We start from the raw sequence: 22,598 nt of genomic DNA, 5'->3' as shown, positions 1-22,598 counted from the left end.
CTTGTTCCCCGCCCAAAACCCTTTTCTATTTGCAATACATTTTTTATTGATTAAAGATCTCCACTCCTGAAGGCGAGGGGCTGGCTCGGCGGCACGTGGGCAGAGGCAGCGGCCGGCGGGCGGGCGACGCCTTCCCGGGCCCGGCCGGTGCTCCCAGCCAAGAGCCCCAGGGCTTCCGCCGAGCGGGCGGGGCGCTTTCCGGGGCTGCCGGGCTGACCTGCTCGGGGGGCTCCGGGACTCCCCCACCTGGCCAGCCCCGCCCCGCCCCGGGCGCTCATCCGGCCTGGGCAGCAGGAGGCGCCCTTGCGCCGGACAGCCCCCCAGCCCGGAGTCCCGCCGCGCAGCCCTGCCGGGTCTCCGGCCAGGCGGGCGGGCGGGCGGGCCCGGGCGGATGGGGGGCCGGGAAGGGCCGCGAGAAGGCGCCTGCAGGCAACCCGGAGCACCAGCGCGCCCCCGCCGCGCAGCCCCCAAGCTCGGAGGCCCCAGCGGAGCTGCCTCCGCCCCGCCCCGCTTGGCTCGCGAAGCTGCTCGGCGGGCGCTGACACGGAGTGCAATGCCCAGGCAGCGAGGCGGTACAATTCGGCCGCGAACACCGCCGCGTCACGTGTGCAGGTGCCCGAGCGAGGGCTGCGCGGGAGAAACGGCGAGGCGGGCAGGCAGGCAGGCAGGCAGGCGCGGCGTTGTCACGTCGGGACGCGCCCCAAGTCTCCCTCCCAACTCCGCGCCCGGGAAGGGGCGTGGCCTCTCCGCCCGCCGGGCAAGCCGCACATGCGCATTCCGCCCCTTTTGCCGTTGCCCGGCGACGCTGCAGGCGGCGAGAGGGAGGAGCGGGTGAGCGGCGGGGGGAGGGGAGGCCCCGGGACCCCGAAGGGGCTCCGGCCGCGGCCGAGCAGGATGATGATGATTCATCCCCGTTGGCTTTGCTTTGGGCAAGACGAGGCGACTAACCCGTGTCAGAACTCCTCAGGAATGCGCTTGTGACGGGTCTCCCTACGGCCCAGGGAGCCGGTGGCCTTCGTCCCGGGCCGCTTTCCTGGGTCCTTGGCCCGCAGGACTGAAGGGCTTTGGGCGCCCTGCAAAACAAGGCTTGGCCAGTCAAGGCTTGGCTCCCTTCACAGCATCGGTCTTTTCTTATTAAAAAAAATTATTGAGTTTTTCATTTTTATAATATTAATATATCAGATAACAAAAAATAAGAATACAGTTCCCCAAATTCCCCCCCTCTTCCCTCAACTTCCTTTTTTTAAAAAAAGTATTACTATCCCATGGTTGCTTTATTATATCTTAATATTGAGTTCTTTGTATCAAATATTATTGTTCTCTTATCATTTTAACATCATCCATCATCCTTATATTTTCTGTGTTTTGTTCATTATAAGTGTTTACTCAAACCCTTCCAGTGAGTCCATTTTTTTACATTGTTTCTGTAGATACAACATAAATGGTTCCCAGTCTTTTTAAAAGTCTCTATTGACACAACCTTGATGGCAGAAAGTGAGGAGGAATTAAAGAACCTTTTATTGAGGGTGAAAGAGGAGAGCGCAAAATATGGTCTGAAGCTCAACATCAAAAACGAAGATCATGGCCACTGGTCCCATCACCTCCTGGCAAATAGAAGGGAAGAAATGGAGGCAGTGAGAGACTTTACTTTCTTGGGCTCCATGATCACTGCGGATGGTGACAGCAACCACAAAATTAAAAGACGCCAGCTTCTTGGGAGAAAAGCAATGACAAACCTAGACAGCATCTTAAAAAGTAGAGACATCACCTTGCCAACAAAGGTCCATATAGTAAAAGCTATGGTTTTCCCAGTAGTGATGTATGGAAGTGAGAGCTGGACCATAAAGAAGGCTGATCGCCGAAGAATGGATGCTTTTGAATTCTGGTGCTGGAGGAGACTCTTGAGAGCCCCATGGACTGCAAGAAGATCAAACCTCTTCATTCTTAAGGAAATCAGCCCTGAGTGCTCCCTGGAAGGACAGATCCTGAAGCTGAGGCTCCAATACTTTGGCCACCTCATGAGAAGAGAAGACTCCCTGGAAAAGACCCTGATGGAGGGCACAAGGAGAAGGGGACGACAGAGGACGAGATGGTTGGATAGTGTTCTCGAAGCTACCAGCATGAGTTTGACCAAACTGCGGGAGGCAGTGAAAGACAGGAGTGCCTGGCGTGCTCTGGTCCATGGGGTCACGAAGAGTCGGACACGACTAAACGACTAAACAACAACAACAACAATTGTCTTTGTCTCGGACTCCTTCTGTTAGCTTCGCCATTTCAGCATATTCCATTTTGTTGCCATTCTTCTTTTGTTTGTATTTCGTCGCTTTTCCATCTATGGGCTAGCAGTATCCTGGCTGCTGTCGTAGCGTACATAAATAATTTCTTCTTCTCTTTTGGCAGATCTTGACCTGAAATACCTAATAAAAAAGCTTCTGGTCTTTTAACAAAAGTCATCATAAACATTTTTAAAATTTCATTATAAATCATATCCCAATAATTTTGAACTATCTTGGAGTTCCACCACATATGAAAAAAATGTGCCTTCTTTTTCTTTACATTTCCAACACTTATTGGAGCCTGTTCTATACATTTTTGCAGTTTTCATATAATTCTCTTTTAACAATATACAATCAGTAAATTTTAAGTTCATTTTCCATACTTTCTCTTAGTCTTCCATTTGTATATTATGTCCTAGGTCTTGTGCCTAAATCATTACAGATTTAACCTCATCTTTTGTTTCCTATTCTAGTAGTAAAGTATACACTTTCTTCAAAAGTTAGGTATTATCCTCTATTATTTCTCTTTGAAATCTAGAGATAGCATAACTAAATCCCTTCTTTTTGTCCCCTTTAAATACCTCATTCAATTGACGATATTGCAGCCAATCATATACATGTTCTCTGACCACTTTAAGAACTTGACAGTATCAGTCTTAAAAGCGCAATAAAAATAGACACGGCGCAGATATCCAAGATCCAAAAAACTTGCTTTGCTTCAGCTTTGCCCAAGTTTCCTGGAGATTTTACTAATGATGCACCTTGGGATAAAAAGCTTGACTGTTCTGAAAGGACCGAGCCTTTCTACAAGAACACATGACCTGTGTGTTCAGGACGTGTCGGGCCGCCTTGGGTTTCGCTGAGCCCCCTCTCTGCTCACCTTGTTGCTCTTCTCTTTCCAGGGGGATGAGTGCCAAGAAGGCGGCAGCAGCAGGAAAGCCTCCACTTCGGAAAGGGGCAAAGCCGGCAGCTCCAGCAAAGGGGGTCCCTGTGAAGGCAGGTATGGCACCCATGGGGAGGAGGAAGGCAGGGCTGAGGCTCTGCTGCAGAACCAGCTGTGAGGATCCACTGCACAGGCCAGGGTGTGGAGCAAGGGGTGCCTGCAGGATTTCTGCTTGTCATGAGGAGTATACAAAATGTACTATGTTATATACAATATATTCAGGGCGGCTCAAATGTATTTTGTGGTTGCGCTTGCCTAAGTGCAGAACCTCGCATTTGCCCCTGTTGAAGTTCATTTTGTTAGCTTGGGCCGAGTTCCCCAATCTGTTAAGGCAGGATTCTGTCTTCTGCAGTGCTAGCTACCCTGGTGACAATTAGCATTTTTTGAATTTGGTTTCTCTTTTACTTTCCCGCTGGCTCGGGCCCCACAATTGATGGAAAAGATGCTGCCCTACCAAGCAACAGCACCAGACCCCAAGAAGTGTCCCTGAGCAGCCATCCCAAAGGTAGGCAGCGGCACAGCAGAAGCTAATCGGGGGGGGGGGTCTGCAAGGCCTTTGTGGCAGGGACTTAATGGTGGTGAAATATGGCAGGGGAGGAGAGCAGAGACTCTCTTGAACAGGTTTGGTGCAAGATTGTCCTCTGAGCCCGACCCCTTGTAGGCAGGCTGGCTTATTCCCACAGTCAGCCCCACCACGGTTTGTGGCACTTCATGGAGAGCTGTTAAGCAAGAACAAAAATGAGGCAGGCTCTGACCCCCCCCCCCACCTGGAGGGATGGCAGAGGAAGGGGGACAAGGAATAGTGAAGAGCAAATGCAGCTGTTGGGCTCAGGTTTGCCTTCAGCTGGGAATTTATTTGATGTGTTCATAAAAGGTAAAGGTACCCCTGCCCGTACGGGCCAGTCGTGTCCGACTCTAGGGTTGTGCGCTCATCTTACTTAAGAGGCCGGGAGTCAGCGCTGTCCGGAGACACTTCTGGGTCACGTGGCCAGCCTGATGAAGCTGCTCTGGCGAGCCAGCACCAGCGCAGCACATGGAAATGCCGTTTACCTTCCCGCTATAAAGCGGTACCTATTTATCTACTTGCACTTAAGGGTGCTTTCGAACTGCTAGGAGCTGGGACTGAAAGACGGGAGCTCACCCTGCCGCGGGGATTCGAACCGCCGACCATGCGATCGGCAAGTCCTAGGCGCTGAGGTTTTACCCACAGCGCCACCCGCGTCCCTGTCTATGTGTTCATAGACAGCCATTAAAGGCAAAACCCCTCACAGGGGAATGAGGACCAGGAGCAGCACTAAAGTTTGTTATTTTCTTGTGAAAACGATGAGGGTTATGTTTTATTTACGAGTTAGTTGCCTCAAAAAATAAATGTGCCAGAATGATATACAGCTGAAAAAACAAATTTAAACATAACAGCACTAATTCCAGCAATGTCATCCTAAGAAGTCAGAAACGAGGCCAGATGGACTCCAGAAACAACCAGAGTCTGGAAAGGCTCCAGATCTCTGCATTCAGAATACCTGTTTGAGGGGAACACCCTGCCACCATCTTCTCCTCCAATCTGCATTGACCAGCAAAAAATGTTACTTGGACTGACCTTTTCATGTTGTGTAGAACTTCTTTTCTCTGCAGGAAGTTTGTGACTAGGTTCCCCTCAGTTTTCTCAACAGCGTTGAAGAAGCAGAGAAAAGGAGCAAGTAGCTCAGCCTTGTACCTACGCCCTTGCCTGGTAACTGTAGCTCTGTATGAGAGCGCATGTCTGCCGTGAGCTGGCTGGCTGGGAGGGGAGGGGAGGGGAGGCCTGCCCCCTCCCTCCTGTGGGCCCAGTCTCCAGAGTTATGGAATTGCCCCCCTCTTTTGCCAGCCTCCAGGCTAGTAGCATTTGGAAGCTCATTTACAAGGCTGAAGTACCTCTCTGGCTCAGTGCTGCAAAAGTGCTTCGCTGGTGTGGCTGTAAGGCAGGACTGAAGTAAGGCAAGACAATAGACTGTAAGTGGGGAACCTTCACCTGGAGAGCCCCCCATCCCTATCCCACAAGCGCCATCACCTCCTAGGACCTAAACCACCAGCAAATCCCTTGGGATTCCCTTTTATGGCCCTACACTTCTGCTTTCTGCCCTCAGAGCTGACACGTGAAGCAAAGGCTGCGCTCACGTTGCAGAGTGCCTTCCGCCGCATCTTGGCATGTCGTGAGAGAGCGAGGCGATTGCAAGAGCGACAGGAGTACAATGAGTTAATGGACCGCCTCCAGAGAGAGGTGAGATGACACCTGGCTTTGGGAACATGAGAGAAGCCCCCTCCAGGGGGAAGGGAAGCTGGGACAGACATCATCAACATGAAGGCATTGTAGACGAGACAGAAAATCCAGTCCAGGGCTTGCTTATGAGGGTGGTTGCTGGGGAAACATCTCTGTGGCTTGAAGCTCAGGCTAAAGCCCTCCAGATCTTCCTGTGGTCTCCCCGTGCTTTGCATTCTTCTTGATGCTCTTCCGCTGCCCATCAGTGTGGAAAGCTTTCCTCTGTTTTGCCTCCCCGTGACTTGGCCTGTTGGCTGCATGGGCTTCTGTCCTAGGCCTTTGCTGCGCTGGTGAAGAGGGAGCGAGAGGAAGCTGAGCGGGAGAGAAAGAAAGAGGAGGAAGAGAAGAAGAAGCAGCGGGAGGAGCAGCAGAGGAGGAAGCGGATGTTGGAAGCAGCCTTTGATGGGGACGTGGAAGAGATGAAGGCCGTTCTGAAGGAGGTGGGCAAGGCTTCTGAGCTGTTTGGCTGGCAGCTCCTGATCTCATGGCCTGTGCAGGCAAATTAGAGTCTCAAAATGAGGACAGAGGGACCACATTGTGCACTTTGGACAGGGCAGGGGTGGCTTCAAGGGAGGCACAGAAACTGCATCAGGTGAAACCGACTGCACAAAATAACCTTGGTAGCAGCACTGGGTACTTCAGCTGGAGTCAAGCTCACCCTCAACTTTACGCTCAAAGTGCATAGCTGGTTGCCCACCTTTGGGGGCTCCAGAGGTTCTGCTCTTGCACTGGGAGTCAGTAACCTCTGCACCGTCCAAAATAAGTTTGCCAGCCGGCTCCTGGATGAAATCATGTGAGCTGCAAAATGAGCCTTTTTTGCAGCCTGCACTGCCACACGGTAGACGCGATTGTGTGTTCTTACCAGTGTTTGGTCAGCTTCAGAGTGAGACTTGTGCCACTTGGCTCCAGGCTTCGTCCGCTCCTGTTTCATATTCTGGTGCTCCTCAAAGTACCAAGTAGTAGCCAGGTGTTTTTTTGGGAGGAGTTGTTCTGATTGTTTCTCTCTTCTTCCACAATCCTCTCCCCGCACCCCACCCTGGGACCTGCACTCTGCAGCCTTCCCACATGCCCTTGTTTCAGTGAAGGCTCAGCAGAGACACCATGAGGTCACTTCCCCCTCAGGGCTTGTTCATATCAGAAGGAAAGGCCTGCAGAGTGCGGAAGTAGTGTTTACTGGGGGTGAGGACCCCTGGGCCACCCTCAGCCAACTTGCAACAATAAGGTAATCCACTGAAAATCTAAAGTGCCCTGAGAACGAGGCAGAAAAATGGAAGCCTCTCTAGCATAGAAAGAAAACATTTGAGAAATTGAAGGGCAGATTTTGGCACATTACTAGTTTTACCACCCTGACTAATTAGGTGTTGTCAGTAAACTGGGCCTCACTGTGTTCAGCCCTGACTCCAGACAATTTGCAGCCGTGATGTCTGCCCACATGTGAGGTTTTTGTCCCAGTCCAATGGCCAGGTTCCCTGAGCAACTGAACGTTCTGTGCTGCCACAGCAGCTCAGCCCATCAGTGTCAACAGCAGCTTCATAGCACAACTCCAGAAGGTCACTACACCGAGTTGGAGACTTCTTTGTGCCTTTTCTAAGCTGCAGGTTCAGGCTTTGCAGCCAGAATTTATGTGTGAGGGAGTAAGGCACAGGGGAGTTGCTGTTGTTGCTGCGAGGTTTATTCAGCACCAAAAAAGTGGAAAAGCCGTGGCATGGCTTTGCTCAGAGAAACAAAGCAGGGAGTGGAAAAAGGACCAGATTGCTAGAGTGTAAGAGCTGCCTTCCTGGATTGGGCCCAGGTGAGCCTACCAAGCTCAGTATGTCCTGTTTCCCGTCCCCGCCAACACAGCACGGCAGAGCTTCCTTTAGTTTGTTCTTTTGGCCTGCTCTCTGCGTGGGGCTTGTTTTGCCAGCTCTTGTGTTCTTTTTGAAAAGCCACTGAGGTTGGGGGCCACTGCCTGAGTGTGTGGGGATGGATTGCAAAGGAGGCAAAGGGAGGTGCTGCCAGGAAAGTTTTGCTGGTAAGACGCTTGGAGGTGGCAGGTGCGGATGGGCCGGGAAGATCATAGAATCATAGAATCATAGAGTTGGAAGAGACCACAAGGGCCATCGAGTCCAACCCCCTGCCAAGCAGGAAACACCATCAGAGCACTCCTGATATATGGTTGTCAAGCCTCTGCTTAAAGACCTCCAAAGAAGGAGACTCCACCACACTCCTTGGCGGCAAATTCCACTGTCGAACAGCTCTTACTGTCAGGAAGTTAAAACAAAAAAATTCCTTCCAGTAGCACCTTAAAGACCAACTAAGTCAGTTCTTGGTATGAGCTTTCGTGTGCATGCACACTTCTTCAGATACCTGAAGAATACCTCCTCTATGTGACATCCTTTTATATATTTGAACATGGCTATCATATCACCCCTTAACCTCCTCTTCTCCAGGCTAAACATGCCCAGCTCCCTTAGCCGTTCTTCATAAGGCATTGTTTCCAGGCCTTTGACCATTTTGGTTGTCGTCCTCTGGACACGTTCCAGTTTGTCAGTGTCCTTCTTGAACTGTGGTGCCCAGAACTGGACACAGTACTCCAGGTGAGGTCTGACCAGAGCAGAATACAGTGGCACTATTCCTTCCCTTGATCTAGATGCTATACTCCTATTGATGCAGCCCAGAATTGCATTGGCTTTTTTAGCTGCCGCGTCACACTGTTGGCTCATGTCAAGTTTGTGGTCAACCAAGACTCCTAGATCCTTTTCACATGTACTGCTCTCAAGCCAGGTGTCACCCATCTTGTATTTGTGCCTCTCATTTTTTTTGCCCAAGTGCAGTACTTTACATTTCTCCCTGTTAAAATTCATCTTGTTTGTTTTGGCCCAGTTCTCTAATCTGTCAAGGTCGTTTTGAAGTGTGATCCTGTCCTCTGGGGTGTTAGCCACCCCTCCCAGTTTGGTGTCCCAGGTTGGTGCCATGCTGGTTTTGGGTGCGGAGCCCATGTTCCCTGCATGCCAAGGGCCACCTTTCCTGCTCTGCAGTGGCACAGTGCAGAATCGCCATGTCCCTTCCCCACTGTGACCCACAGATTTGGTTTCTCAAGGTGGCAGACCTGGACACCAAGAGCGGCCTGGGGACAGATGAGAGGGGCAAGGCTCTGCGCCTCCAACATCGCCTCAACATGGTGGACTGCACGGACGCCAACGGCAACACGCCCCTCTCTGAGGCTTCTGGAGGGGGCCACCCTGACGCCATCCGGATGCTGATAGAGAACGGAGCCAACCCCAACAGCCGGGTGAGAAGCAGGAGGGAGGTGGCAGGGTGAAAGGCGTTGTGGCCTTGAGCCAGAGCCAAGGTGGTGCTTGGGGGGCAGAGTGATTCCCTGTCCCTGACCAGCCGCCTGCTTTCCTGGAGGCTGCTTTGGTGGGCCAGCACCTCAAGCCTCCCTCCCCTGGGAGGGATTGCCAGCAAGGCTGGTGCCACAAGTGCCCCTGACTCACCTCTCTTGTGTCTCTGGCTTGGCAACTGGTGTGCAGGTGAGGCAGCCAGCATACCTAAGAAGGTCACAGCCTGGTCTTCAAACTGGCTCTTCAGCAACCAGCAAGGGAAAGAGAGGGCAGAGTCATGGGGAGGCAGCCTTGCACCCCACACAGTTGGGGCCACAGCAACCAAAGCTCAGTTTGCTTGAGCCAAATGTGCTGCTGGAAATTCTGCGTGGCAAATTAATAATGTGAAGGAGTCTTGCTTTCTTTCTGTCTCCCCCTTCTCTCTGTGTATTTAGCCCATGCTGAGGGATTTCACTGTTAAAACGATGTTTTTTTGTAACCTGATGGGCCAAAGGCCAAGGGTTCTGTAGTCCTATGTGTAATGTCACTTCACGGACCAAACCCTTGACAGATAAGGTCAGATAAAATAGCATTCTGGTAATTACTTATCAGGAACAGCTAAGCTGTGGGGAGGATCACCTGGCGCCTTCATTACATATCTTTGGGCGCCAGGCAAAAATGATTCTTCTTTACCAGGCCCTGGCTGACTATGGCCTTTTAAATGTGTTTGTGGGAAGGGGTTGTTGGTTGGTTTTATTTTGTGTTCTCATTTTATTTTTATGTTGTGAATATAACATATGTTATATTCAGATGAAGAGTGGTATACAAATTCAATTAATAAATAAAATATATTGCTGCATATCTATAGTTCTTCCTCTAAGCAGCTTAAAATTAAGAATAAACTGATGAATAAGGGGTTGGAGACAGTTAAGATTTTTTTCCTGTGTGTGTGGTTGTGGTCGGGTTGGTGATGTGTGGAGTCCTGTCCTTGCCAGGATGGAAAAGTGTTGGGGAGGCAGGAGGTGCTGCACCTGTTGAATTGCCTATGGACATAGGAAGGTGTGGTTTGGGAGGCAGGTGGGTCATCCTGGGCGATGGAAGCACGGATGGTTGCTGCAATTCCTGCATCAGTCTCTGTGTACCTGGTTGCTCCCCCACGGAGCTCCCTATGCCTTCTTTGTGCCTTGTTAGTTTGGGGAGGAGACCTCACTCGCTTCTGGCTGAAGAGCCTGCTGCTGGACAGATGAAAGAAAAGGTCTTCACACAGCATGGGGGCTTCCCAAAGGAGGTGTCTGGTTGGTCACTCTGAGAACATAGATGGGCCTTTGGCCTGATCCAGCAGCTGGGGGGAGGGGCGAGCAAAGCCTCCACCATACCTAGTAGCCGCTGATAGCCTTGTCCTCCATGCTGTTGTCTTTGACCACTTCCTGGGTCTGGGAAATATGTCCGTTGCCTGTTGTGGATGGAGTCACACTCTCCTACTGGCATAGAAATGTTTGTAAACCAAGAATTAAAATAAATATTACAGGGCTTCTGAGTCAATCCGAGGGTGAGCAAGAGCACCTCTGGCAATAGGAGGAGGCTCCACCTCTGCAGCCCTGAGGGGCCATGCTGTGCTGGAAGAGCAAGTGCAGAGCAAGTGGTGAAAAGACCCTCCTCTGATGTCCTCGAAGAGCCTGGGATGGAACCTCACAGGGAATCCATCTTCCTAGTTAGTCTCTTCTCACTATCCAGCCAGAATGCACAAGGGAGGCAGTGGACGTCCGTGTCTTCAGTCTGTGCTGAAGATTCACTCCTTGGTAACAGGCAGCCAATAACTGCTGTTCTAGCAGATGGTATATTGCAAGTCCAATTCTCCCCCATTCCAGAGGCAACCAGAACTCATTTTTTTAAAGAGTAAACAGTTCTCAGATGCTTTCCCTGCATTGACAAAATTAGAGAACTGTTGGAGTGTACTGTAAAGAGATTGTTAGTGGCATGAATGTGCCTCCTGCGGATGCTTCGCTTCCAGCTGCCTTCCTTCTGTAAACCCTGTTTGATCTTCAGCCCCCTTTATTTTTAAGGGTGCTTTTAACCGGACTCCTTTGTATCGTGCTGCCTTTGCGGGCCACCTGGCAGCAGTGGAGCTGCTTCTCCAGCACGGGGCTGACCCTCGACTCTATGCTGATGATGGCAACACCCCAGAGCAGGTACCAACCCCAGCTGCCTCCCCCAGCAGCTGCTCTTCTCCTTGGCCTTGAGCTCCAGGTAGGCTGTTTCCACCAGGCCACCTGGCAAGAGAGCGAAGTAACTGAAAGAGAAGGGGAGCTGGTGTCCCTGAAGAAGCCATGGAGAGAGAGGAGAGAGAGGGTGAGAGCGAGAGTGCCCTTCTCACTGCATGCCAGGCCTGGTGGCTTGGATGGGCATTTCAAGCCCACAGCCCTTTTGTCTCTCCCAAGATTGCTTCCCTGGACAGCTTGGTGGCTGTGCTGAACTCCTGGGACATCAGCCTGACAGAGTCCATGCTCCAGAAGATGGAGGCGGAAGAGCAGCGAAGGGCGCAGCAGGACAAGAAGCAGAAAGAAGCAGAGACCCGAAGGTGAGCCCTGCCAGGGAAGCTGCTGCTTGTGGGCAGCCGCTCTTCCGGGCTCAGGGCAGAATCAAGCTGTAGGAGCTTTTGCAAAGGCACCCACTGGCACCCCCCCCCATCCCACTGCAGCCATTGTACGGCTCACCTGCTGTCACCTGGAGCCACTAGGTGCTGGCCCAGCCTGGAAGGTGACCCCACAAAAAACAACCCCAGTGGAGCCAGTTGGATTCCAGGGACAGCTCAGTCAATAGACTCAAGGAGGTGGGGGGCCCCCAAGCTCATGGTGTCCTGTATCAGGCAGGGAGGGGTGCTTGAGCAAGCTGCTGATGGATTAGACCACAGGCAACCTTATTCACCATTCATTTGTCTCAACCCAAGTTGGCAGCCATCACTACATCTGGTGTTTCTTTATAAACTACTTGAAGAAGTTGTCTTTCCTTTGGTGTGTCCTCAGCCTCCCACATTCAGCTTCATGGAAAGCCCTTGCTGGGCTTTAGGATTGAGAGGGAGGAAAGAGTTTGCCAAAGCACCTGGGGAGTGGCAGTGAAGGGAGTCTCTCCTGCAGCCCGTTGGCCCCTTCTCACTGCCATCACAGGCCAGAGCCCGCCAGGGCACCTGCCCCATGGGAGTCGGAGATGCCCCTGCCTGCCAATGGGGAGGGAGGCTCTGGGGGCAGAGCCCTCCCCCTTCCCACCTTGGGCTCCCAGGGGCCCCCATGGCCAGGGCAAGAGGGAGCAGGAGGAGGGCAGAAGGCGGTGGCTGGTGCAGGGAGGCTCTCCCCCTTGCCAACTGTTACTATGACCAGTGACTACCATGAATCATTGAGTGGCTGCTCTCAGGAGGAGGCTGCAGTTGCCCTCCACTGGATCCCCCACCTGCTCCTGCTGCCATTTCTCCTCAGACAGCTCACATGGCCGTGCCAGCTGCTTCAGATCTTCTGGTTTTCTTAATAGAAGGAAAGAGAGTACTTACTTTGCTTTGGTAATTCATGCTATGATTTTACATTTAATTTTGACTGAATGGTTACACTTTGTTCAAGAATGACTTGCTTATTGCAACAAACACTTGGAGAAAAATCCTTTTCTTGTTAAATTTGTTACGCGCTTACTCTGTTGTTTTCTTTTTTATAATACTATTAATTGATAAAAGTTTCCTTAACAGAAGGAGAAAGATCAAGAGAATTAAATGTATATTGCCAGCAATTACAATGATAGAATTTTAGTTGGAAGAGGTCCTTAAGGGCCATTTAGTCCAACCCCATTGCATGCTGGTGGGGAAGGAGAGGCAACTCCTTGAAGAGGGTCTCTGCAGCCTCTGACTCCTCTTTCCTCTCTCCAGGATGACAGAGGAGGTAGAGCATCTGGCCAAGGAGCACGAGAGATGCAACAAGGAGGTGGGAGCCAAGAAGCTCTATGCGGCCATCCCCTTGTCTCTATGGTCTTCCTTCCCAGAAGGCCCTCTGGGGTCTTGCCTGCCTTGGCACCTGCTGGCGCTGGGGTGGATTTCATGCCCTCTCCTTGAGCCATGAGGGGGCTGTGCAGCAGGGCCCTGCCCCTCCCCGCTATGGGGAGAAGCCACCCAAGGCTGGGCCCTCCCGCAGCCCCAGCTGTGTGGGTGTCCTTGTTCCTCCCTCCCTCCCCATTTGCCAAAGGCTGGGGCTGCTCATCTTCTTTGCAGCTGCAGCAGGCCTACTGCGAGCTGAACCGGAGGATCACAGAGCACGACAAGTGCCAGCGGAAGCAGATGGACAACGCGGAGATCACCCTCCACGTGAGCACCACCTTCCTGTAGCCTCTGAGCAGGCAGGCTTCTCTCTCTCAGAGCCATGCCCGTGCCCACCAGTGAGGCTGGCATCCAAGTGGGTAGGAGAGCCTGAGCTCTCTGCCTTCTGTGCAGCTGGGGGTCGAGGGCTTCCTGTTCCTTGGCCTGGCACCTTGGCTGTGCACTGTTGAGCAGCCCATAAGCTGGTGGAGGGAGCACCTGCTTGGCCTGCAGAAGATGTGCCTGGGAAGATTCCTGCCTGGCACCCACTGCAGGCCACCCTGAGGGAGAGGAGGCTCTGCTGGGCACCCAGAGGCCAGTTCCCACAGGGCAAGGCCAGCCACGCTCGGCACAAGGAGGGCTTCTCTGACAACCTGTTTCTGCAACAGGCCATCGCAGACGCGGAATCCCTGGTGCAGAGGCTGCGCACGGCTGCCAAAGATGCTGAGGAAAAGGTCTCCCTGGCCCGGCTGAAGCTGCGGGAGCAGATGCAGGAAGGTCAGTCCTGTGCAGTGAAATGCTGGACTTGTTCCTGGGAGAGATGGGTCTACAGAAAAGTCCTGCCTAGCACTCCCACACCCTGAAGGACAAAGTGAGCAAAAGATAGGAGGCTCCTTCTCAAGCAATCAGAGGTCATACAGTCATAAAGTTGGAGGGGACCCAAGCATCATCTAGTCCAGTCCCCTTGCAATGCAGGAATCTCAGCTCAAGCATCCATGACAGATGGCCATCCAACCTCTGCTTCAGAACCTCCAAGGAAGGAGAGTCCACCACCTCTCGTGGGAGTCTGTTCCACTGCTGAACAGAACCCTATGTGAGAAAGTTTTTTCCGAATGTATAGTTGGAATCTCCTTTCTTGTAACTTTATGTGTTTTATCCATACCATGAATAATTTTATGCTTTTCTAGCATGTCACCTCTTACTCACTAAAAAGTCCCAAGCGCTGTAACCTTTCTTCATAGGGCAGTCGCTCCATCCCTCCCCCTTGATCATTTTTGCAGCCTTTTTCTGAACCTTTTCCAATTCTACAGTATCCTTTGTGAAGAGTGATGACCAGAACTGGACACAGCATTCCACATGCAGTCACACCAGAGATTGGTATAAAGGCATTATGATATCAGCATTTTTATTTTATTTTGTTTTTTTAAAAAAATAATATTTATTAAGAGTTTAAAGATTACAAAAAGAAAGAAAAAGAATTAAACAAATCAATATAATACAATACAAAAACAGAAACAAAAACACTACATAAAACATTGAATTAACAAAACAAAACAAGAACAATTAAAAACACTTCCAATATTTTCAAGCTTATCTTTCATTCACTTGTTTCATTGACTTCCTCACGCCTCCCTTTTTGTATTCCACTTCAATTAACTGTTTCAGCAATTCCTTTCCATCTTCCTCTGTTTTCTGTCCTGTAATTAATCTTAACATATTCTAACCTTGTTTTTTCCCTTTAATACATTAACAATCTATCTGTACCTAGTTCCTTATAACATTTCTGCCAAAGCCATATAACTTCATTCCACCATTTTTCTAAACCTCATTAATTTTACAATATTTCTGTAAATAATCTTTAAATTTTTTCCAATCTTCTTCCACCGACTCTTCTCCCTGGTCTCGGATTCTGCCAGTCATTTCCGCCAATTCCATATAGTCCATATATATATATATATTTAAAGATTTTTATTAAAAATTTAAAGGTTACATAAGTAACAACAAAAAAACACCCAATTAAACCAAAAAGAAAGCAATGCATAAAAACAAGTCACATCAAAAGAAAAAGATAAAAAATGGAAAACAGACAAAAAACAAGCAAAAAAATGCATAGAATCAAGAGAAAAAGAAAAAAAGAAAAGAAAAGAACAAATCAAACCTTTACATAACTTTCCTTCTTTAACTTATTTCCTTGACCTCCTCACACCTCCCCTCTTTGTATTCTGATTCAGTTAGATATTCCAGCAAATCCTTCATCCTTGTTTTTATCCTAATAATTTATCTTAATATACTGTAGTTTAACATTCTCTTCTTTCACCAATTAATCATCCATTTTTACTTTATTTAATCTTATTTCTCATTAAAACTAATATATTAAACTTAATCTCTTAAGACATTTCCCCTAGGGTCATAAAAGTTTCATTCCACGATTTTTCCATTTCTCATTTTTTTTTTTTTTTAGAAAAAATTCCTTATACACACTTTAAATTCCCAATTTCTTTCCTCCGTCTCCCCTCCCTGGTCCCGGCCCCTGCCCTCAGTTCCATCAACCTCCCAGGGTCCATCAACCTGGAGATCTGATATCCGAGGCTCTTAACTCTTCTTCATTTCCCTTCTGCCTATCTTCTTGATAAACTTTGGTGCTAAAAAGCAGATCTCGGGGGAGCTCCAACCCAACGATGCTTATATTCCTTCTTGACAAGTCTGCCAGGTTTCCATAGTTAGAGCTAGGGCCCATAAAGTATTCCAAACCTTGTTTCACAATTCTTTCAAGTCCAAAGGCCCCCGAAGCTCCAATCTCCTCCTGGCTCAAATTCATATTCCAAAAGTCATTTGATCCCTGCATAAAGGGATCTCTCCACTTTTCCTTTTCCAGATCAGGCCAGGCACCCATCTTCAAAAACTGGCTTCTCCTTATTACAGTCATATAAGGCCTCAAGTTATTTGCCTCTTTAGGGTTAAAGCTCCCCCATGTTTTGCTTTATATTCAACAACAGCAACTTTCTCCTTCTCTGATTCATCAATTTGTTCAGTTAAGAAAGATTCTTGTGCCGGGTTCTTGTCGACTTCTATGCTGATGCCCACTTTTGTTCCCAAGATATCAATATTAGTAGCCATGACATCTATCTGTTTATGCAGCTTTCCCAGCAGATAAATTGTCCTATTCAGAGCAGACGCTACTTCTTCCTTTACCGACATTCTTAAGTAATTCAAGGTCAAAACTAGTTTCTCACAGTCCTTATCTTCAGAGTAATTTCATAGCTGCACACTTGTAACAATGTCCCAAAACTCCCTCTAGAGGGAAGCAGTCTCAATTTGTATCAATCCTTTCCCGCACAATTCCAAAAGTAAATTAATAACAGTTCCCAGTTACTTTTTCTTCTTTTTAAGTGCAGAAGCAGACAATAGAAACAATGAGCTTGCAGGGCAGCAGCTGAAGAAGGAGCAAAAAGGGTTTTCTTGTGTGTGTTTCTTGTGACTGATTAGTTGCTCTCCCTGTGCAAAGGTCAGAGGGGGCAGGGTTTCTGTTGAGGCAGGTGATTAGCTGTGGGAGGAGCTTATCAGAGCTTGCAGGGCAGCAGGCCGCGCGCCTAGCGGTGCGCGCAGTTTAATCCATCTTTTAGATTTAGGGGAGCTAGTCTCAAACGTTTGTGGGGGAGACCTAGGGTTTTTTTTTGGGGGGGGGAGTTATTTGTCCTGTCTGCACGCTTCTTATGATGGAGGACTGCTGTAGCCACCCCCAACGACACGTTCTCAAGATGGAGAGTGAGGGAACAGCTGCAGTCGCCTGCGGTTCCTGCGCAATGTTTGCCATCTTGCCAAAGGTTGCAAGCAGCTTTACCTGCAGCAATTGCATGTTGGTTGCCCTCTTAAAAGACAAAGTCCAGCAACTGGAGGAACGTGTAGCTACGCTCCAAAGAATTAGAGAGCTGGAGCTCTTTTTGGAAGCAACAGAGCACACCGTCTCCACCAAGGAGGAGACAGGGGACTCTCCTGAGAAGGAGGCTAGTTCACCAACACAGGAGCCAGATATATGGAGAAACGTGACTCAAAGAAGTAGGAGGCCCAGGGTTCGCTCTGATTGTTTAGAAATACACAATCGCTTTGAGGTCCTCTCCCCTAGCATGGAAGATGAAGAGCAGACTCCATTTGAGGATCTCTCCCTCATTACAGTCGATCAGGTATATGAAGACAAGCAGCAAAGTCAGTCCTCAGGGAATGTGCAGGACTTGGAACGGACAGCTCACGGAAGAACCCCGACCAAACCTAAGAGGATGTGTGTAGTGGTGATAGGGGATTCCCTACTGAGGGGAACAGAAGCAGTGATCTGTGGGCCTGACAAGATGTCTCGGGAAGTGTGCTGTCTCCCCAGGGCTAAGATCCAAGATGTAACTGAACGACTGCAAGGAATCATAAAACCCACTGACAAATACCCCTTCCTCTTGGTTCATGTGGGAACCAATGACACTGCAAGTAATAGCCTCCAGAAGATCAAAAGAGACTATGAGGCTCTGGGCAGGAAACTGAAGCAATTAAATGCACAAATTGTCATCTCATCTATCCTCCCAGTTGAACGACGTGGCCCAGGGAGAGAGGGAAAAATAGTGGAAGTGAACAGCTGGCTTCGCAAATGGTGAAAACAGGAACGGTTTGGATTCTTAGATCACGGACTGCAGTTTCTTGAAGATGGACTTCTGGCAAGCGATGGGCTGCACCTCACAACGGTTGGGAGGAATGTTTTTGCCAAAGATCTCAGAAACCTCATCAGGAGGGCTTTAAACTGACTAATGTGGGGGAGGGAGACAGTGCTCCTGAAGGTAGGAGTCTATCAACTGATGAAGATGATCATCCAAATGTCATAGACCAAATGGAGCAAACAGCACGCAGACCTAGTGGTGGGAGGAAAAAATCCTTAAATAAGAGACACGGGGGAATGATTAATGGACTTCAATGTCTGTACACTAATGCGCAAAGCATGGGAAATAAACAAGATGAGCTTGAGCTCTTGGTACAGCAAACTAAATATGACATAATAGGCATCACTGAAACCTGGTGGGATAAGTCCCACAACTGGAATGTAATAATGGAGGGATACAATCTATTTCAGAGAAACAGACCAGACAAGAAAGGAGGAGTGGCGTTGTCAGGGGTTCAGGAGCAGAGACACAGGGGAGAGAGGAAACGGAGAGCGAAGGGGAGGAATCTGAGGGCAGCGTAGGGGAGTATGACAGTGGCCCGAGAGATTCCATGAGCTTCTCCAGCGATTCAGAAGATTCCCAGAGGGGGGCGCCGATGGCCAGGGCAAGGGGGGTCCCTGGGGGGACACACCAGAAGCAAGGGGCCAGCGGGGACTCCCAAAGCAGCAGCGGGAGATCAGGACCAGTTCCCCCACTAGAGCAGAGTGGGGGGGGGAAGAGTCCCATGAATCAGGGCCAGCGTCTCCTCCAGTAGGGAGAGAAGATGAGTCAGAGCTGGCCACATCTCCATCGCAGAGTGAGGGAACGGAGGGGAAGTCAGGTCCAGCTAGCCCCCCCCCCCCGAGGGGGGAAGCAGTGACAGGAGCAGTGTAACGGTCAGGAGAAAGGTTGCTGGCTGGGCGCGCGCGCCAAGTTCAAATGTACAGGCGCGCGGGACAGCAGGAAGCACGGATTGGGAGCCAGGTCCTAAAGCACGCCGGAGGCAGGGGGAAGAATCCGGGGACTCAGCATCAGAAGAGTCCAGAAAGGGCAACACCCCAGCGGACAGGCGGATCCAGAGGAGGAAAGAGCAGAGGAGGAGGTGGAGCAAGGCTAGAGTCTTAAACTGGTGTCTGGGGGGTGGAGATTCAGACGGAGCTTCAGTGGTCTAGAGTTGAGACGTAGAGCTGCGCGCCGCGGCTTTGAAATCGAAACTGAACTTCAATAAAGACTTTTGTATGTAATAAGAACCGGCGTTGGTCCTTTGTGAGCTGGGACCTAGGGCAGCCCTGACAGGCGTTATATGTCAGGGATGTGTATACCTGTGAAGAGATCCAAGATTTAGAACCTCAAAGCCAAAGTGAGAGCATTTGGGTCAAAATTAAGGGAGAGAAGAATAACAGTGACCTCATTGTGGGAGTTTACTATAGATCCCCAAGCCAAACGGAGCACATAGATGATGCCTTCCTGGAACAGATGGCCAAGCATGCAAAAGGAAGGGAGATAGTAGTAATGGGGGACTTCAATTACCCAGATATTTGCTGGATGTCAAACTCAGCCAAGAGCATAAGGTCAAACAGATTCCTCACTGGCCTTGCAGACAACTTCGTTGTCCAGAAAGTGGGAGAAGCAACAAGAGGACTAGCCATTTTAGATCTGGTCCTAACCAATGTTGATGACCTGGTTAGTGGGGTAGAAGTGGAAGGATCATTAGGCACGAGTGATCATGCTCTTCTGAAGTTTACTATACAGCGGAAAGGAGCAGCCAAGCATACTAGGACTCAATTTCTTGACTTTAAGAAAGCCGACTTCATAAAACTTAGGGAAGTGCTGGGTGAGATCCAATGGACAGTAATACTAAAAGGAAAGGGAGTTCATGATGGCTGGGAGTTTGTTAAGAGGGAGATAGTAAAAGCACAACTTCAGGCAATACAAATGAGACGGAAACATGGAAGGTGCCTAAAGAAGCCAGGGTGGCTATCTAAAGAACTTTTAACTGAGTTAAGATTAAAAAAGGATGTGTACAAAAAATGGAAAAGGGGGGAAACCACCAAAGAGGAATTCAAACAAATAGCCAGCACGTGTAGACACAAAGTCAGAAAAGCTAAAGCACAGAATGAACTCAGACTTGCTAGAGAGGTTAAAAGCAACAGAAAAGGCTTTTATGGGTATGTTCGTAGCAAAAGGAAGAACAAAGAAACAGTGGGGTCACTCAGAGCAGAAGCTGGTGAAATGCAAACAGGGGACACAGAAAGGGCTGAACTCCTCAATGCCTTCTTTGCCTCAGTCTTCTCCGATAAAGAAAACAATGCCCGACCTGAAGAATTTGGAGCAAATGATTCAGCAGAGGAAACACAGCCCAGAATAACTAAGAAGATAGTACAAGAATACTTGGCTAGTTTAGATGTATTCAAGTCTCCAGGGCCAGATGAACTGCATCCAAGAGTATTAAAAGAACTGGCAGATGTGATCTCAGAACCACTGGCAGTCATCTTTGAGAATTCCTGGAGAACAGGCGAAGTCCCGGCAGACTGGAGGAGGGCAAATGTCCCTATTTTCAAAAAGGGGAAAAGAGAGGACCCAAATAATTACCGCCCAGTCAGTCTGACATCAATACCAGGGAAGATTCTGGAGCAGATCATTAAGCAAACAGACTGTGAGCACCTAGAAAGGAATACTGTGATCACCAATAGTCAGCATGGATTTCTGAAAAATAAGTCATGTCAGACTAACCTGATCTCGTTTTTTGACAGAATTACAAGCCTGGTAGATGAAGGGAACGCAGTGGATGTAGCCTACCTTGATTTCAGCAAGGCATTTGACAAGGTGCCCCATGATATTCTTGTAAAGAAGCTGGTAAAATGTGGACTTGACTATGCTACCACTCAGTGGATTTGTAACTGGCTGACTGACCGAACCCAAAGGGTGCTCATCAATGGTTCCTCTTCATCCTGGAGAAGAGTGACTAGTGGGGTGCCACAGGGTTTTGTCTTGGGCCCGGTCTTATTCAACATCTTTATCAACGACTTGGATGATGGACTCAAGGGCATCCTGATCAAATTTGCAGATCAAACTGGGAGGGGTGGCTAACACCCCAGAGGATAGGCTCACACTTCAAAACGACCTTGACAGATTAGAGAACTGGGCCAAAACAAACAAGATGAATTTTAACAGGGAGAAATGTAAAGTATTGCACTTGGGGGAAAAAAATGAGAGGCACAAATACAAGATGGGTGACACCTGGCTTGAGAGCAGTACATGTGAAAAGGATCTAGGAGTCTTGGTTGACCACAAACTTGACATGAGCCAACAGTGTTGACGCGGCAGCTAAAAAAGCCAATGCAATTCTGGGCTGCATCAATAGGAGTACAGCATCTAGATCAAGGGAAGGAATAGTGCCACTGTATTCTGCTCTGGTCAGACCTCACCTGGAGTACTGTGTCCAGTTCTGGGCACCACAGTTCAAGAAGGACACTGACAAACTGGAACGTGTCCAGAGGACGACAACCAAAATGGTCAAAGGCCTGGAAACAATGCCTTATGAAGAACGGCTAAGGGAGCTGGGCATGTTTAGCCTGGAGAAGAGGAGGTTAAGGGGTGATATGATAGCCATGTTCAAATATATAAAAGGATGTCACATAGAGGAGGGAGAAAGGTTGTTTTCTGCTGCTCCAGAGAAGCGGACACGGAGCAATGGATCCAAACTACAAGAAAGAAGATTCCACCTAAACATTAGGAAGAACTTCCTGACAGTAAGAGCTGTTTGACAGTGGAATTTGCCGCCAAGGAGTGTGGTGGAGTCTCCTTCTTTGGAGGTCTTTAAGCAGAGGCTTGACAACCATATGTCAGGAGTGCTCTGATGGTGTTTCCTGCTTGGCAGGGGGTTGGACTCAATGGCCCTTGTGGTCTCTTCCAACTCTATGATTCTATGATTTTAAAGCTAGCTGTCAAATTAATGCCAACTGTCAAATTAAAGCTAGCTGTCCAGTTAAAGCTAGCTGTCAAATTTGTCCTGTTTACCGTCGATGGACTTTTTGCAAACCGTTCCCAGGTTCAGAGACGTGATGCTTCAATCTTTAATTTTCCACCTTCTCCTGCAAGTTCACTTGGTCAGAATTGATGGTTTCAATCAGTGGAGTTTTAATCCTTTACGCGAGACTTTCCAAAACCTTAGTTAGTAACTACTTTGCTTCAGTCTATTTACAGAAAGGGAAGGTGGACTTCCTGTTTAGACCTTCCCCGTTTGGTGCCAAATTAAATTATTTAAAGGCTCAATTTCCCGTTCTACTCACGGGTTGTTGTTTAGAGTCCAATTGTCCACAGGAAAAAAGTCAGCGCTCTCCGACAGCGGCAATGCGGCTTCGCTCCGTGAAATAAGCGGTCGATTCAAAGCACCGCGCCTCTCACCCCATATCGCTCCGGATTCCTGATACCCGGTCTCCCCGCGAGTAGGTGGGCGCTGAAGGTGCCAGCCAAATCCCAGGTTCACAGACTTCTCCCGTCTGTGATTTCTAAGGGTCTCCGCCGTCCATATAGTCCATATAGTACAACTGCCATTCTTCCCGGGTGGGTAAATCTTGTGTCTTCCAATACTTCTTGCTGCTGTTGTTGCATACATAAAGAAAGTTCTGTCCTTCTTTGGCACCAATTGGCCGAACATGCCCAGGAGAAAGGCCTCTGGTTTCTTCAGAAAGGTATATTTAAATACTTTTTTCATTTCATTATAAATCATCTCCCAGAATGTCTTAATCCTTGGGCATGTCCACCAAAGGTGAAAGAATGTACCTTCAGTCTCATTACATTTCCAACATTTATTTTCGGGCAAATGGTAGATTTTTGCAAGCTTGACTGGTGTCATGTACCACCTATAAATCATTTTCATTAAATTCTCTCTTAGGGCATTACATGCCGTAAATTTCATACCTGTGGTCCATAACTGTTCCCAGTCAGCCATCATTATGTTATGTCCAACATCTTGTGCCCATTTAATCATACCAGATTTCACCGTTTCATCCTGAGTGTTCCATTTCAACAGCAAATTATACATTCTT

At 49.0% G+C, this 22,598-nt stretch overlaps 1 protein-coding gene and 1 long non-coding RNA gene across 13 annotated transcripts in view; both read left to right on the top strand.

Moving 5' to 3' along the window:
• IQANK1 (IQ motif and ankyrin repeat containing 1) overlaps nt 1–22,598 on the top strand; it is a 36,063-nt gene that overhangs the window by 1,679 nt on the left and 11,786 nt on the right. For 6 of the 12 annotated variants that reach the window (XR_013840855.1, XR_013840856.1, XM_079984298.1 and 3 more), the window contains exons 2-11: nt 3,179–3,272; nt 3,662–3,724; nt 5,343–5,476; nt 5,791–5,955; nt 8,598–8,789; nt 10,867–11,169; nt 11,259–11,398; nt 12,728–12,782; nt 13,067–13,159; nt 13,540–13,648. Coding sequence is in view for 10 of the 12 variants with exons in the window: in XM_079984298.1 (XP_079840424.1) it covers nt 3,179–3,272; nt 3,662–3,724; nt 5,343–5,476; nt 5,791–5,955; nt 8,598–8,789; nt 10,867–11,169; nt 11,259–11,398; nt 12,728–12,782; nt 13,067–13,159; nt 13,540–13,648 (1,348 nt within the window). In the remaining 2 variants the exon portion in view is untranslated. Of the gene's footprint in view, nt 1–599; nt 613–687; nt 705–3,178; nt 3,277–3,661; nt 3,725–5,342; nt 5,477–5,790; nt 5,956–8,597; nt 8,790–10,866; nt 11,170–11,258; nt 11,399–12,727; nt 12,783–13,066; nt 13,160–13,539; nt 13,649–22,598 lie in introns of those variants that run through there. The other 6 variants (XM_079984297.1, XM_079984301.1, XM_079984304.1 and 3 more) reach the window with 5 other exon arrangements.
• Nucleotides 8,798–9,735, top strand: LOC307220590. The gene is made up of 2 exons (XR_013840960.1): nt 8,798–9,067; nt 9,100–9,735. It is a non-coding gene; the product is annotated as an uncharacterized lncRNA (long non-coding RNA).

Source organism: Podarcis cretensis (assembly GCF_951804945.1).
Source record: "Podarcis cretensis genome assembly, chromosome: 7".
Lineage (NCBI taxonomy): Eukaryota > Metazoa > Chordata > Lepidosauria > Squamata > Lacertidae > Podarcis > Podarcis cretensis.
Note: the sequence above shows the minus strand (reverse complement) of the source record. Positions and strands in the feature narration are given on the sequence as shown.